The sequence below is a fragment of the Olea europaea genome, chromosome 1 (genome assembly GCF_002742605.1).
Source record: "Olea europaea var. sylvestris chromosome 1, O_europaea_v1, whole genome shotgun sequence".
Lineage (NCBI taxonomy): Eukaryota > Viridiplantae > Streptophyta > Magnoliopsida > Lamiales > Oleaceae > Olea > Olea europaea.
In genome coordinates, this window is record NC_036237.1 from 17,065,769 (window position 1) to 17,084,353 (window position 18,585).

General features: G+C 33.6%; 1 protein-coding gene across 1 annotated transcript; it reads right to left on the reverse strand.

The window, feature by feature from the left end:
- Window positions 1–552: 552 nt before the first annotated feature.
- On the reverse strand, window positions 553–1,005 carry LOC111405146 (RING-H2 finger protein ATL30-like). Its single transcript, XM_023033908.1, has one exon. It carries the CDS (start codon window positions 1,003–1,005, stop codon window positions 553–555), a length of 453 nt encoding a protein of 150 aa, XP_022889676.1.
- Window positions 1,006–18,585: the final 17,580 nt, after the last annotated feature.

Sequence of the window (18,585 nt, forward strand, 5' to 3'; positions counted from 1 at the left end):
GACTTGGGGAAAAAAAAAAAAGAATGCAATTGGACAAAAAGAAATGGAGTGACTGACTGGGATTGGCGTATAATTGTTCATTCTTATAACATTCGGTTGCTTTTTTTAAAGCGCTAAAGGCAGTTCTATAATTGTAGTCAAAGGGAGATGTAGACAATTCATTCAAGTGAACTCCCTTCTCTCTTTAAAGAGGCGAACTTACTTGGTGGTGTTCTTTTTCGTTACTTTCTGCAATTTTTAATGTGTTGATGTTTGATGCCGTCTACGATGATGGGCTGTGATCTGGGTTGAAGTTATAACACACGCCTTGATTTTATTAAGGTTAGAAATAAAAGCAATGAGTAGATAAGAATCTAGACTCCCCTTGTGACAATACCATGTAACATTTTGTCATTAACATTACAAACAACATTAACAACATGTACATATGACCATATATGTGTCTGTTTGCTCTAGTTTAGACCAGTAGGATTAAACAAAGAAAGCTCACAAATATTACCAGACTTCTTATTTATACTAATCCATCTCTAGTCTCTATCCAGATTACTAGACTTAGCGAAGCCACCAGGTACAGCGGTCATCCCTTGATCTGGTGGCGCAGAAGTTGATTAGTATCACCTCCGTCTGCAGATGGAGCTCTGCCGCCAGTTGCGGTGGCTGCAAGTTATCCCGGCAGAGTGGACATGTTCTGTGACCATATCCTAACCACCTTTCCAAGCAAACACTGTGATAAAGATGGTTGCATCTGAGCTCTATAACCTCATCCCCTTCATTAATTCTGCATAAGCAAACGGCACACTCGATGGAAGAATCCCCACAGTCATGATTGTTACTTTCATAACACGTTACACTATGGTCATCAACATAGTTTGGTAACTCGAATATTCCGCGAGGCCCAAAAAAGGACTGGATAAGAAGGTATTCCCAAGCCCACTTCACCTTGCGTGCAATCAGAAATATGTATGTTAATACAGCCCAACTTGGCAGCAGCATTACTTGAATCATTATATATAACTATAGGGAGAGAAAGAGAGATTCTTGGGATATAATGGCAGGTTCTGAATTGCTTGGATCAAGATATATAGCCATTTTAGAGAGAGAGAGAGAAAGAGAGAGAGAGCATAATATATGCTATTTTGTAAGACCAGTACACAGAATTCCGTTGAACATAATTTGCCACGGGTCAATGAAGAATAGTTTTACAATAATTTCTATTTGTAGGTTTGCTGATTTCTTATAAACCGTGCTGTTGAGTAAAAGATGGCATTCCAATTACGCTGGAAAATCTTTACCCCAGCAGCAAATCTGGTCTATAAAAATTGCTCCCAACTTCTACTTGTCACTGTACAGCTATGAATCTAGAAGTATATTAGAGAATGTAATTTTCTCTTCCAACCACCAAAGTCAAAGTCCATTAAACGATTTCTATGCCATCTGATTTCTACGCAGGTGGAGCCGTGGAGGGTGACACAATATTGTTAAAGCCTGTTAAAGAATTAATCTTACATTGATTAAATACGCAAATAATAATCGGCATATAAGGATTTAGACTACCATTTTAATAAAGTTGATCTTTTAATATAGAACTCCAAGAGTATTCAATATGATTATTGAGGATTGCCGAGGACAAGAGCTGCTTAAAGAATTCACATAATTTTGATTATAATTACATTTTAAATCAATCATTAAATTAATTTAATATTTACAATTCACAAATTATTGTTTATGTACTAAGCTGTGTGATAATAAAACTATCCAATGAAACAAGGAATAACTATGGTGTAATTGAGTAATGTTATTCAGTCCCATTTGGCCCCCATTTTGTGGAAATGAAAATGGGTGGAATAGTATTTTTTTTTAATTTAAAAATGAGTGGTTAAAAAAAAAGAGAAAAAGTTTTTGATTTACGTATAATATTAGTTTATGAAAGGTTATGTAGTTGAAAATAGGAGAGAGAAAAATGAAATGTAATGAAAGAAAAATTGATGGGAACCAAACGGGGGCTTAGTTTCAGTAGTATTAAGCAATAGTTATGTGGTAGTGAGATTATTGTAAAATTATTAACTAAAATTGAAATGTAATTTCTTGTATTGAACAATGTGATAGTGATATGAGATTGATGCTTACACTATTGAGACTGGTAACTTGTAACGGTGCTGATGCAATTTTAAGTATGCGATAATTGATTGTCAAAGAAAAGTACCCCAGCAGAAACGGGTCAATAAGAATGTTTACCATTTTCTAATTTTTATAGTACGGCCTACAACGACAGTAAGCATGAAACAATTATATGAAAAATCCTAAAGCTAATTGTTTAAGGAAATTTTCATAAAAAAGAGTTCAAGTATCATATATTTCAAAATCAAGAAAATAAGTTTTAAATTTCAAAAATTAGATTTTTTTATCACAAATAAGTTAATCAATTAATCATTTTATTAATTAAATATATTTAGATCACAAATCTATAATTTTGTCACAAATTACTGATTTAACTTGTCACTTATTATTTTTTGATCACAAATCAGAAATTTTATATTACAAATCATTTCACGATCATAATTCAAAAATTTTATAGGTCATAGGTTGTTCATCGGTCATAAATTGAAAAATTTATAAGTCACGATTTAATTATTGTTCATAAATCACAAATATTACAAGTCAAAACTTATTATATAGTCAGAAGTTATCAAATCATCGGTCATAGATGAACAATATTTTATGTCACACATTATTTCTTGATCACAGTTCATCTTTTTCATTGGTTACATATTATTTATTGGTCACAGATTAACAAATTTAATGGTCACAGTCAACCAGATAATTTGTGACCACTATCATTACTTGTGACCACCACATCATTGTAGCTTCCAAAAGTACCACCGCTGCCATCACCACCTTCCAACCCCACCACCACATCAAAAAAATCAACACATTGTAGAAAAACACTGTCAAATTGTCGCACCAAATCCATCCCCACAGACCTACACCACCAATACTTGGTTACAAATCACCACCACACAACCACCGCCTGCACCACAGCACCAACAAACATCCCTACCCACGCTGTCCCACCCACAACCACCGCCACCACGTCACCACTGCAACCAATATCACAACCACTACCAACAAATCAGATCCCACTACCAACACTAATGCAACACCACAGCCACCAACATCACCACCTCACCACTATTACAACCACCACCAACTAGATTTGAACCCATACCACCACCATCACCTCTAGCAGCCCTAATCCACAACAGGTGTCATCACGACCACCACCACCATTTCCAAACCACCAAAAACACCACCCCCAAAATAGAGGCATGTTTTCCTGTCTTCCGTTGCTAGATCGAGTCATTGTGACACTACTGACCATACTAAGATTGAAACTAGGTCGAGCAACATCGCTGAGAAGGAGAATGCCGCCAATTACAGCGACGTTGGATGGAGATCGAGGTTGTTCCTCACTACTTGCAGCGGCCAACACCATCAACAGTGAACAACATAGGAATGGATGTAGAAGACAAAAAATGAAGAGAGATCATGCACGACAGTTCTTGTCGTTGTGCGCGCAGCGACCGTGAGTGCCTTCATCGTGACGATCTTCCAGTGCTGGGTATGGTGTGAGGGGCGAAAAATGAAGATGATTAAGTTTTGTGGGGTTGGGGTAGTACAACGCCTTGAGTGGCAATGGTGCGAGGGAGGAGTGGTGACGATTCCGTGGGTGGCCATGCTAGAGGGAGGAGAAAAGATGAAGAGGGAGAAAATGGTAGTTGTGGAGAGGGATATGGCTATGAAGAGAGAGAGAAAATGATGGAAATAATTTTAGAATTTGGGATGAAAATTGTATATTTACTATTTAATATTTAATATTTAAATATGATATATATGACTTTTGAAAAGTGAAATTTGTCATCTGATTTTAGAACTCACATTTTTAAAAGTAGGGTTTTGTGTAATTTCCACAATTGTTTATTTATAGATGTTTAAGTGGGTTGGATCCACCCACTAAAGGTAAGCTGGCTCACTTGTTAATTAATTTAATTAATTAAATTTTGCCCAAAAGTCCATTAATAAATAATTCAATTAATTAATTCTACAAATGTATCACACTTATTATCAATTAATTAATTCTTATTATCATGATTCTAATTCTCCCTTATGTATGATTCATTAGGATTTTGTTCACGATGTCGAATTATTATTTTGATCTAATCAAAATAAAAAATATTAAAACTCCCTTTTAATTTATCATTAATTCTCTTAAATTAATTAATTTGCATTCGCAATCCCAAATTGACATCCAACAATGTGTCAAGGAAATACATGTGACAGGAAATGTTAGGTGGCATGACAAAATCAAATTTGTTCATTTATCGTGAAACTATAATCCATTTGTCATATAATCCGATCAAATGCAAAATATGGAAGTGTGTCAATCTCGATTATCGATCATTTCTTTCATCCTATCTTAAGTTAATGATAGTTGAAATGCTTTCAACTCATGAACTCACATTGATCAAGAATTTCGTTATCAACTTAACCGAATGAAATGTAGATCATAATTTCCTTTTGTCTAAGGGTGACGAGATCTCTTTTGATCATTTACAACGATTGTACGATTCTTGACATATCCGAATGATGTTATATTAGCGACTCTTGAAAGAGTAGCATCCAACATCAACAAAATATAACTATCTAGTCTGTCATCATATAATGTATCGTGAGATCTCATGTCGAAGGACCAATTCCACCATCGAACATTGGATACTAACCACTAATGCACTTAGATAATTATTGATGTGGAATCTTTGTTGCGGTTCTCCAATATTTTGTTCTCTTAGCAAAACATCCACGCGTCCATTTTAATGTCACTACATTTTAATTTTTGAGATTAGCTACTCACTTCATAAATGAGAAATGTTGCACGCGTTTGTCTTTCCGCAATAACGATATCCGTGTCTCGTTATTACTTACGACCATGAATAATTTAATATTCAGTCATATGTAAATTGTATTTTACAAACACAACTTCGTGTGATTAACAAGTTACCGAGACTTGAATTTACATACTCTATTAATTTTAATTTATCTGAATAATAATTCAATTAAATAATATATTTGTCATGATTAATAATGTATCAATTATATTAAAAATGTTTACGTCCAAAATCGATTGAATATAAGACACAACATTTACATATTGAACATCGCATGCACAAAACGAATTTCTGAAAAATAAAATATAACAAAAAATCAAATTAATGCTATAATTGAATAAAATAAGTATAAACAACAAATAGTCCGTGCAAAGGCACCAACAAGTTGTTCACTTCGATCACGAATGCACAATTTCGAGACAAGTAATAAAATGATAAATGGAAATATTCATGCACAAATATTGCGTTATTAATTATCAATTTTAGATTTATCCTAACTATTATTTATACAATTAACTCACGTTGGTTGGTGGTTTTTTCTACTAAGCTAAAAACTAAAAATAGCAAATGTGATCAACAATGTAAACTTGTGAAAACTTTTGACGATTGAAGTGTTCGGACTATGATATCATCATAGTTAATCCAATTCAATTTCGTTTATCAAATTTTATCAATTCAATTTCGTTTATCAAATTTTATCAATATAAACCACGCAATTCACTGAATTTTCCTAACATATTAAGTCCCTCTCAAGTATAATAGAAACTACTTTTATGCACGAATGAAATATTTCTCGATGGGAAAAATGCAATAGAAACTAAAAGTTTACACATTATAAAATTAACGACATGAGTAAAATCTCTCTATCCTACCGAAATCATGGTTTTCATTAGATTGGAAAAAAAGATATTGATCTCATCGCAATTCATGAAACATTCAACTACTAGCCAGATAAGTGAAAGCATTAAATACAAGAAAGAAAACAAAAGAAAGAGAAAATAAACGTCAAAATCCAAAATTGAAATTAAACCATCAAAACTAGACGGCTACATTATTCTTCCTAATTCATCATCGTATCACAAAAACACACAGCAAGTTTGGGAGATATCACCGAATTTGAATAAACGAATACAAGATACGAGGAAGAAACGGGTGAAAACTTGAAGCAAGAATTCCAAGGCAACAACATGATCTTTTTCTTTATTCGCCTCTTTCAAACCCTAGCTAAAGCTCATTTTTTGGTCTCAAGAATGAGATTGCGGCACATTTGAAGTCTGAAACAAGAAGTGTTTGTAGTCTAATAGTTCGTATGTTTTGCCATGAAATGCGTGCCCAATTTATCTTAAGATTGCCTCGGTGTTAGTGCAAGTTTGGGCCCAAAATTTTGGTCAAGTGGGCACAATCAAACTTATAAAAAAGTTACTAAAAATTTAATATATTCGATACCTTATTACAATTGTTCTCTATGCATTCTAACGTTCCATAATTATATTATTTTTAATACTTAAAACGCAGACTTACGTTTAAAGTACTTTTCTATACTTGATACAAACAACCAATTAAAAAATCAATTCGAGTAAAAAAATAATTCGTTTATCAATAATCATAGATTTATCAATGAAAACAATCAATTCAATTGCTGTTTGATAATGGAAAGATACTCTTCTTTCTTTGTAATTTTGGAGCCTATTAAAACAACAACCACCACCTAAAAAAAAAATTAAAAATTTCTAAAGTTTGTGCGTCACTTGACCCAGTAGGACCCAATGTGGGTCCACCAGTGAGCCAAAATGCTCTTCAATTCCAGCGGCAGCGTATTAGGATGGAGCAAAAATGGCTCTTCCCGTGAGTTCCTCAAGCCACAAGGTTTTTAATTTTTTATTATTATTATTTTTTTTTCACTAAACGACTATATCTCTACAAAATTAAGGCGTATAATAAATGTTTAGAAATCACTATAAAATCAACATACATTTATAATCTGACATATCTTGATATTTTATCTTTGATTAAGTACGAGTGTGAGTATGTGTATACAATGTTTTCCATTGAAATTTCAGAACCTTATGAGAGCTTTTTAATAAACAAATTTCAAAACTTGTCCTGAAATGTAAAGAGAGAGCATGTTTGAAATAGAGATGGACACGAAGGAATGGGTTTGGTGTGTATACTATCATGCTCGGACTCGAATGCAGGTGTCGAATACGGGTACACATCTAGGAGTTGGATTCTTCTCATTTTAAAAATTAAGATATAGGGATACGGTTAAAAAGGATTTGGATTTTAGATACCAGTACGGGGATACATCTTGTAATTTTTTCCTAAAAAATTGATTCAATTAAAGCAAACAATAAATCATGCCATTTACAATAAATAATAAAACCTTTTGAGATAATCCCTTTTTTATGGCAATATGAATTGTTGACTTTGAAACCACTTAATTCTTTCAATTTTTTTCAATCGAAAAAATACACTTATTAAAGGGCGGCCCAATTGGTTACGAAAATTCCCTCGTATCATTAGCTTCTTCATTGGCTCCACAGAAACCCATTTAATACACACCCGAAACCTATCATCTTCTCCAACTGGTCGTCTTCTCCTTTCTGCAAAATTCTAAAATTTTTGCTGCAATCCTCCATAAATTTTTGCATATTTCTATCACAAGACTCGAAACAAATGGTAGTTGCCGCCACAAATGTAAGCCAAAAGCAATACTCCATCGTCCATTGTTTTCTCCCTTTTCCAGCCGTGTTTGAGTTCAAAATCGAGAACCCGACACATATCCCGTGATAGTATCCGTGTCATGTCATGTTGACATGGATATTTCGCCATTTTTGAAGAGTCCGAGCATTATTGTGTGTATATATTCTTCATTTTGATTCTAGATGAAGAAGTGTAGATTACACTTTTGCCATTAGCTATATTTTTTAGCACTATTGTACTAATATTGTACATTAGTTGGTATAAGAGATAGATGTCAAATGTTCAAGCAAATGCTAGGTTTTTCTTTTTTTCTTTTTTTTTTTTTTTGTACGTGTATATTGCTGGACCATGTTTCGAACAGGCCTGGAAGCAAATGGAGTTGATCTGAGTGAACTTCCAGGTTTGATTTTGGATGATACAGGATGGATGTACCTCCACCACGAACTACAACTTTTAAACAAAATAATGATAATATTCTAAATAAAATTGCCGTTTAAAAGAATTTATTACCTGAAAAGGGAAAAAAAATGAAATAACGGTCCTAGTCCAATCAAAACTTTTCAAAAGTCTTACTTTCATGATTTAAAAACTAATTATTCAAAAATGTACATCTGATTTTTGTCCACAATGACCGTTGCTATGATAGTGGCAGAGAGACTCATTCCATCATTTTTCCTGTATATTTCTCCTCTTCTCTGTTCGCTTTGATTAGATATGTCCTTTCAATGGCAACTCTTTCATTTTCGCTCATTATCTTGGGACTATCTAGCGCATTTTATAAATTGTGATCTCTAATCTCTCAATCTTGTATATTCAGATTATTCTTTTTCTTTCTTCTAGCTCATAGTGGTTTCATCCCGGGCTTCTAATAAAATAAAAAATATGCAGTACTTCATGTTGCGGTTCATAGAGAATATATATGAATAAAAAGTGAAAATAAAATAAGGGTTCACAGAATGAATGGATAAAAAATGTTCTTGAAAAGTCTAAAATATAATATAAGGTTTGCCAAACATGCACTAAGATTGATGCCACCTATAAAGTGACGACTTAAAACAGTATCTATACTTGGAAAGAGTTTTAACAATATATTACATACTCTTGAGTTTAATTTTTTTTGGATGTAATACTTCTTTCATTAACACTTTTGGGCTTCATTGTTGATTGTCATATTTCCCTGTGCTACATTTTTTTTTTTTTTGGGAAAAAAATATATTTTTCTTACACCATACAACTATACAATTCTTCATACAAATTCGAGAAATTCTAATATAGCTATTTTGTAAATTGAATAGTTGTTTGACTCGGAATTAACTCGACTAAGTCATCAGGTCACTAATTAGTCACTTGTCGAAATAATATGTAGATGTTTACACATAAGATTTCAAAATTATTGTTTATCGTTTTGAACTCTTGGATTATTTTACATTATTTTGTGGTTGGAAACAAATAGAAATTATAATGAGTTATTATTGACCATGAAAATAATGAATTGCTTAAAGTTGATTATGAAAACTATGGCATAAAACCAGCAAACGTGTTTTAAGACTACAGAAAAGGGGTTGTCGAGGAATTGGATATTAAAATACAAAATCAGCGGCATTATCAATAAAATAAACATTTCAAGATGCACAAAGTAGCGGTTTTATGCCGCCATTTATTTTAAAAGAAAGTATGATTATAAGTAAAGTTAAAAGAGCTTAAAAGTTTGGAAAATTGATAATTGATGGAATTTTTTATTATTATCTTTTTCAATTTTTGGAAACAAGAAAAGGTGAGTAATCATATCATATCATATTAAGATTGTGCTATAATTGATATGGTTGATTCTTTCAACAAAGATTGATGGTGAGAGCGGTTCATTACCTCTGCAAGCATGGACGGATTTAGAGGCCGACGAGCTAGGACAGCCTGAATTCGTCGGGGAGAATTTTTTTTTTACTAATAATAAATAGAATTGTTAAATTATATATTTGATAATTCATTTTAATAACAAATATTTCTGTTAGCTTAGTTGGTTAGCTATTTTATTATTGAATTGGAGGTCCTGTATTCGAAACTTTTTAAGCGTAATATTTTTATAATTTTTATATTTCAACAATTTTTACCAAAACAAATGCAATGAAAAACCACTTTATCATCATGACACTTATTGATTTTTAGCACATAATGTAACAAAATAATATATTTTCAATTTTACTAGTTTAATGCAACTAAAAACATTTTAATCGGTGCTTTGTCACTCTTTTTTATTTTATTTTTCCCCCTCTAATCAATTGATTTGAGAGTTTGGTCAATTAATGGTGAATGAATTTGTAGGAAGATTGGCCTTAGCGTCAAAACTAATTTAATTAATAAAAGGTTCCATTTTTTGTTGACAAAAAATCGATTGCGAGAAAGTGGAATCATACGAGCACATAAAACTGATTAAACAAATAAATAATTTCAATTTTGTTAGTATAATAATGTTTCTTTAATTAATTTTAATTGTAAACTGAATATTGACATTTCGTTAATATATAGTGCATATTTAATTGAAAAATAAATTAGGCCATTTTGCATATTGTGGAATGATTTTTTTCCATCCAAAATGAAAGTGCGTACTTAGTCTGTACGATTTTTTGAATATTATTTAATTAAATATTAATAAACAACCCCGTTATCACGGATGTCGACCATCGATAGTAAACTTTCAACGCTCGCGATATGCCCTAATTGACATTGGACCCTAGATTCGCCCTTGTCTGCAAGTATGTTTTGTCAAAACAATGTAAAGCTTCTCATTGAAATTGGTTGTTGTGAACAGCAACGTGACTGGAATTAGACTATAATCGATTTAAGAAGATTCAACTGAATCAACATCGCATCTGGCAAAGGTAGTACATTAGCCTTCTTATTCTCCAAATGGAATGTGAAGCGGCCAGCGACACAACAAACTTCGAACCAAAGGGCTAAGATATCTAAAAGAACTAGAGCGTTCGGAGATAGAGGATCCACATATTTATGTGTAAGAGAATTATTATTTTATAATATAGATTACTTTTAAATCTTATTATAAAATAAATTTGTCAAGGTAACTCAAACATCAATAAAAAGATTAGGAACTCGATTGCAAAATATTTCCCAGTACAAAAATAATCTTAAGCACCTATGATAAAATAAAACTAATAATTAATTAGTTACAAAAATCATTGGGCAAATTGTCGTCAAAGAACCTCCTAGATTATGATGTAACTCGGTTTAATTTTTCTCAGTCGGCATTGAACAATTGATTGAACTAAAAGTCAACTCCTCATAATAATACGACTTGACCTAAAATCATTTGGTCATTTGAAGCAACCTAATTTTATCGGTGTTGCTCAAAGCTCATTTTCCGGCTCCTTCGATGGCTTATGGTAAATGACCAACTTTGTAATTCACTTGACCACTTATTGGGCTTGGCCCATATTTACACCCAAATCACACTAATATAATCCTACTTCCTTGACCGTGTCTTGTGCATTATTGCTATTTGGCATGACTTTGCACTTCTCTTTACCAAGCCTTCTTCACCTTCTTGCCCTATGTGGCCACCTTCATAGCTACAAGAACACCACATTGTATGTTCTAAGTAGGTTTCATTAAGCAACCGCAGTTGGTAATGTCTTGGTTCAGTTTTTTGGTCTCAACTTGTTTGAGGTTTTGATTGATTAGGAGTATACTGATTCCGAAAAAGCCTGTTGATCTCTCATTCTACATTAACATCGGGTATCAGATCCATTGGTGGAATTTTTCAAATAAAAAATTGACCAAAAATGGCCAAAAAATCGATTTTACTCAAACCAACTGAAACAAAAAGCTTCGATTTTGGCCAAACCAGTCACCGACTGAACAAACGGAGACTAGACCTAGACACAGCAAGCAGATGCACTCCTCTCTGCATGGCGAATAACGACATAGGTGATCCACGACGACAGCGCGTGGTGGGTTTTTGAGGCTGCTCTCTTTGGTCATATTGTTTGTTTAATCATACTGAAAGTTCCGATATTGGTACTTCCTTGTTTCAGGTTATATAGCAGATTTTGGACAATTTTACCCCTGGATGCTCAGCTTGAGATTACAGGTCATTAGCATTGGTACATTTACTAAATCTTTTGGACGAATAGTGATGAACCTAAAACAGCAGGTTCAGGTCTCTCAATTTCACGAACCTCTAAAAGCGGTCTGCTCTAGTAAGTTGGCTTCATTTAATTTTTTAGCATTGGCTCTAACAATAGGATTGGAGTTATTGTGTGGGGTAACCATGAAAGTCCAAGAATAACCAACCAAGAGGGGGTGAATTGATTATCTAAAACTTTTTCAAAATTGATTGAAAATTTAAATAATTAGTAAAAAAAATAATATGCAAGCAAGATAACACAAGATAATAATGAGTAGAAGGGAAGAGAAGGTGCAAACGATGCAATTATGGAGGTTCAATCTAAACAACGATCTATGTCCCACGCTATCAAGCTCTTTGTCATGAGTAAGGCTATTTTCACTATTGTTGATTGACTTATAGTGCAATCGAACCCTTATAACGCTTCTTGTGACTTACAACCAATGAGTACCGATCCTTTTTATAACGTTGAAATTTCCTAAACTTTAACAAGACCCACAATCAAGAACAAGAGAAATAATTATTACAAGTGAAAACTTTTCCCTTAATAAATGATATGAACACAATTAATTATCACGAGAAAAGTAGGATCAACACTTCAATAAATTGCAAAGAGTATAACTCAAGTGTTGGTTGAAAAAACTTTGATTAAGATAAAAGAATTTTTTTTATTTTTTAATTTTTACAAATTTTAATCACTCAAAAAGTTTTTCAAGAATTAAATATTTTGATCTTTTAAAGATTTAAAATAAGGTAGTAAAGATCAATAAATGCCTCACTTAAATGCTCTAAGAAAGTTTCTGTAAATGAGGTAGAGAAATGGATATATATAGCACTCTAACGGTAAAAAAATCTATCAATCCAGATGCAAGATCCGGACATCCAGTTGGGATCCGAACGTGGTAAAAATTAGATGTTTGAGAACAGTAAAAAATGACCATTGGGCGATCCGGACGTCCAGATGGGCAGCAACTTGCCCCCAGACGTTTCCTTCCTAATAACTTTTATCTATGTAAGTCTTTGAATGACTTTCTTATTTATTTTGTATAGATAAGTATTTTTGCAAATATTTGATCATCATGAAATCGAAATATTTGTCTTATGAAAATAATTTTTATGCAAGTGATATTTTGTAATAAATTCTTTTGACCTATAGTCGATGAGAAAAATTGAAGTGTTTTACCTTTACATTTGAATTCAAAAATGAATCTATATCTAATTCTTGAATTTGGTGATCAATCTTTTCTCCAATGTGATTTTTGACATCAAGGCTCGATTTTCATCTCTACGTTCATCAATTTGCCAACTTGTTTCCATGTTGATTGTCATGCGCCAAAATCGTTTGTGAATGTGCATGTTTTTTGATCTCAATTTTCGTGTCTTTATTCTTTGTTGATTTTGAAATAATCACCATCAACACTTGAATTCAATTTGTCAGAAATAAACACAATTTGTTTATGATAATCTAAATGAAAAGTTAACCACTAGGTCAACAATTTTCCTCTTTTTGATTATGACAAATAAGATGATTTGCAATATAAATATTAAACAAAATGAATTGGCACAAAGTAACAAGGAACATAAATTTTGAATATTGCAAGTATATTCCCCTATCGTTTACTCTTATGTTCCCCCAATCAACATGCATGTAAATATTTTATAAGTTTCCCTTACAATGTTCCCTCTATTTTTGCATAATCATCAACTCATCTTCCACCTTTTGGCAATAGCAAAAAGAAGTAATAACACAGGGTGAATCCATAAAGAAAACAACCATAAGAAATATAATTCATAATGGATCATGCATTGAAATAACTTAAAAAGTATGATAATAGAAGTTTATAGTTCGATAAAAAAAAAAAAACATCTAGCAAATGAAAATACAACAAGAAAGTAAACTAATGCGCCTGAGGCAGTGGAAATTGAGCATAAAAGTCTGAGAAGAATGTATTTTGCTGTGCTTGCATCTCGGCCTGTAGGTCATGGATAGTGGTCTACTATGCTTAAATCTGAAGAAGTAGGCTACCCAGGCTGTCAACGGATAAGGTGAGCGAATCGATGTGCCCGTGAAGGAGAATATACTGCTCCTTGGTGAATGTGAAATGACCACCAGATGGACGGGATGCACTCGAGTCGAGAATGTCAAGAGTTTCAAGCTCATCCTCGGAGTCATCTTCAGCTTTGTCTTTGAAGGGTAGTATAAAGGGACTAGAGGTAGGGTCGAATCCTTTCATGTGTACCACCCATAGCCCCTGTTTTTTACCATCTTCATTCGTTTTAGTGTTTAGATGTTGATAGTATTAGTCAGGCGTAACTTAACAATGATTTCACTATCGAGGAAAACGTGTAAATATTTAAAAATCTTAGTTAGAAGCATTCATATGGCAAAGTTTTTACGTGTCGTGATGCATGTACGAGTTTCATAGCCCTAACGCGGTGGTGGGAAAATCAGTTTTGCGCCCAACTAAAATTGAATCCATAATGAGGAGATCGAAGTGATTAACCTCATCTCAGTGGTCCTTTCGGGGAAAAATAACATGGGCGATAATATTTTGTAAAACTTTGCATGGAAGAGTTAATTGATGAGCATTCAATTTTGTAATATTTTCGAAGTTCTTCTCGGTGACTTGAGGACATGCCGCGAAGGATTGTGGCCTTCCAAAGTAGGTGGAGATATATGTAAAATCACTGCCAAGTCACAGGGCTCGAGTTCGAGGTTATTAAGAATCAGTACCTTTCAAATTGTAATGCGTACATTTTTCACCAAGCATGTAATCTCATTAGAACGAGATGCAATGCACATTTTTTGATAAAATTCTTTCATTAGGCGTGGGTATGCATGCTCTTCCATGGTGGCCACGGATACCCACCCCATTATTTCAAAACATTCTTCTATATGAAAAGCTAAAACTTCAATAGTAAAATTTGCAAAATCAACGTTCTTACCAATTATAATGGGTGATTTTTCAAAAGGATTCGCTAGCACCTCTGGCTCCAAGTCCATTTCTTCATCCAATGATGGTGAAGGAGGTCATCTTGTAGCTCGTTTCATCATTTTTCCTTGTTGAGAGCCCGATATTGTGAAGAGGAAATGAAATAACCAAAAAGCACCAAAAATTGAATTCTAGGATTTGATGTGTTGTTCGAAACTCAAATTTTTGAAGGAAAAATTATAATTTGAAGTGGATAGTGTGGTGGTGTGATCTTCTATAACCAAAATCAATCTAATTGAAAGATTTTTTTAAAAAATCACCAAAGTTGATGAAGAGTTCAAATGAGAGGAACATCGGGGATATTCACTAAAGTTTGAACGATTTTTGAGAGAAAAATGGGATTTTGAATACTTTAATCTTCTGGATATCTTAAAATTAAATGTTGATTGATGATGTGAGAGTAATTTTGATGATATGGCAAGAGGAAATTGAGAGAAATGTGTGAGGAAGGCGAGAAAAATTGAGAGAGGAAGAGGCCATTTGCGTTTATGATTTCTTGGACTTTCCCTCATTCGGATGTCCGGATTATGATCTGGACGTCTGAATCAACGGAGAGTTCAATGGTGTGAACTTTTTGTCAACCCAGACAATGTTGAACTGTCCAGACTTTTTCGTCCGGATAATTTTTTTTAAAAAAAAAATAAGATATGGTAATTCAAAATGAATTTATTAGAATTTATAAATGACCATACATGCAAAACTTACGTGATTGGAAAAATTAAATTTATTCTACTTCATTTTCATCAATAATTCCTAACCCTCTTCAAATATGGAAAAATTGATCGTGTGCTACAGGCTTGGTGAAGTTATCGACTAATTGGTGTTCGGTTTTTATAAATTCCAACATGATATCTCCCTTTTATACATGGTTTGTAAGAAAGTGGTGTCGAATTTCAATGTGCTTAGTGCGAAAGTATGAAACGAGATTTTTCGAAAAGTTAATGGCACTAGTGTTATCACACATAATCGGCACGTGATCGTAAAATAAGTGATAATCACAAAGAGTTTGTTTTATCCATAGTGCTTCTGCACAACAACTTGCCGCCGAAATGTATTACGCCTCGACGGTAGAGAGTGTAACGAAATTTTGTTTCTTGCTAGACCAAGGCACAAGTGCAAAGCTTAGACAGTGACAATTTCCACTAATACTTTTACGATCAATATTACATCCGACTCAATCAACATTTGAGTAGCTAGTGCAAAGCCTAGAAAGTGACAATTTCCGCTAGTACTTTTACAATAAATATTACATCCGACCCAATTGGAATCGGAGTAGCTAATTAAATCAGTTTGAGTGCCTTTTGGATACCAAAGTCCTAAGGTTCTAGTTCCACTAAAAATATCAATTTTTTTTATTATTATTTTTTACAGCACGTAAATGTGATTCTTCAGGATTAGATTGAAATTCAGTACATAAGCACACAGTAAACATAATATCGAGTCTACTAGCAGTCAAATAAAGAAGGAATCTGATCATACCTCGATATTTTGTGATATCAGATGGAGTCCTGGTCATCTTTATAAAACTTTAAAGATGTTCTCATTAGTGTGTTCATAGGCTTAAAGTCATCCATATAAAATATTTTGAGCATGTCTAATATGTACTTATTGTGATTTATGAAAATACTATCATTTGTTTGCTTAATTTGAAGACCAAGAAAGAATTTTAGTCTCCCATTATGCTCATTTCAAATTCTATGCTCATGTATTTTGAAAATTCTTCACAAAAAGGGATATTTGTAGCACTGAAAATAATGTCATCAACATGAATTTGAACAACAAGCATTTCTCCATTGTCTGTTTTAACCAAAAGTGTAGTATTTGCTTTTCCAATCAAAAATCCATTTCAAAAAAGAAATTTGCTGAAACATTCATACCAAGCTTTTGGAGCTTGCTTCAAACCGTAAAGAGTTTTTCTGAGTTTAAAAAATGATCCGGATAATTCTGATATTTGAATTCGGGAGGTTGGTGAACAAAAAATTCTTGAATAAATCCATTCAAAAATGCTCTTTTAACATCTATTTGATAAAGTTTAAAGTAATGCAAGAAGCATGCGAATGGATTCTAATCTAGCTACTAGTGCAAATGTATTTTCAAAATCAATACATTCTTCTTGATTGTAACCTTAGGTGACTAATCTAGCATTGTTACACACAATTATTCCGTTTTCATCTCTTTTGATATAATTCCTCTTGCATCACTAGAATCCAAAATTCATCAAACTAGGTTTCTTTGAAACTTTTATGTTCGATTTGAGAAATAAATGCACAACTACTGAGATGATTTTTAAATGAGGTTCTAATAGGGATACCTTTCGGTGGATCATCTATTATTAGCTCTTTAGGATATATATAGAACAAACTTCCATTATTTTGGTAATGGAGGATCATTTTGTGCTTTGGTTTGTTTTTCTTCACTCTCTTAAACATTTGGCTCCTCATTTTGTTCTTCGTTAGGTGCCTCCTTACTTTTGTCTTGAACATTCATTTGTTCAAATGGAGCTTCCAAACCTACATCATCATCAATACATTTTTCTCGGTTAAGAGGGTTAGTCTATCGATAGTGACCTAAGCATTTGATGTGGTGCAAAAGGAATTGGACTTCATGGCAAAGTGGGACCGGCGCAAGAAAAAATAATTTGGAGTTGTCCATTTTTTGACGAATTTGTAGTCTAATTCGATTGGAAACGGGCTGAAAAGTTAAACTCAAAGGCTTTTCTTTTGACGTAGGACCAATTTCAGGCAAATTCCTTCGTTTAGACCCTCGTTTAGGCATTTTTTCCTTTTTTGGTAATTCTTATTTTTAGTATATCTCAATCAAATAAATTTGGATTTACATTATGTTTGTTAGAGAGTAATTCCGAAGATTATGACTATTAATTTCCGTCATTATCTTGATTTTTTCCATTTTTGGAAAAAAAAATCCTTTTTTATTATTATTTAATTTCGAATTTTCTAGGTGTTTGCTATAAATACGTTGTAAGCCTCTCGATGCCATAGATTGATTTTGAATGAAATAAAAATTTTCGTGAGTTTTCTTCTTTGTAAGATTTGTTCATCTTTCCTATAACTTTCGCTATGTCAGTTGGTATCAGAGCCAGGTTCGTTACTTCACCACGCTGCCAAGGAGACATCCAGTAGCCCGTGAAGCCCCAATAGTGGAGGTGAGTAGACGTGATGAAATCACACAGCTGCGTCAACATGTCGAGTTGTTGACCCAACAAATTACTGCACTTGTGCCACAGCGACATGTGCCGTGTAACCACTTGAGGATTTCGAGGATGAAAATCCATTTGCACCTCTTAATCATCCAATAGATCTGGCTATCCGATGGAGAGGAGGTGGCCCGGAGGAGAACAGGCGCTGCGAATTAGGACTTAAGGTTGATATTCCTGAGTTTCCATGGTAGATTAAGTCCGCCACAGCGACATGTGCCGTGGCCTAACCACTTGAGGATTTCGAGGATGAAAATCCATTTGCACCTCTTAGTCATCCAATAGATCTGGCTATCCGATGGAGAGGAGGTGGCCCGGAGGAGAACAGGCGCTGCGAATTAGGACTTAAGGTTGATATTCCTGAGTTTCCATGGTAGATTAAGTCCAGAAGAATTCCTGGATTGGATGACTGCAGTGGAGGAGGTTTTGGAATTGAAGGACATTCCTGCTGGGAAACGTGTGTATCTCGTTGCGACGAGATTTCACGGACGAGCAGCGGCGTGGTGGCAGCAGACAAAAGTGACAAGATCCTGATTAGGGAAGTTTAAGATTGCATCTTGGGATAAACTAAAGAAGCACATGAAGAAGCAGTTT

What these genes read in the sequence shown, in the direction of transcription:
- LOC111405146 (XM_023033908.1), bottom strand. Translation starts at nt 1,005, where the DNA reads ATGATTCAAGTAATGCTGCTGCCAAGTTGGGCTGTATTAACATACATA.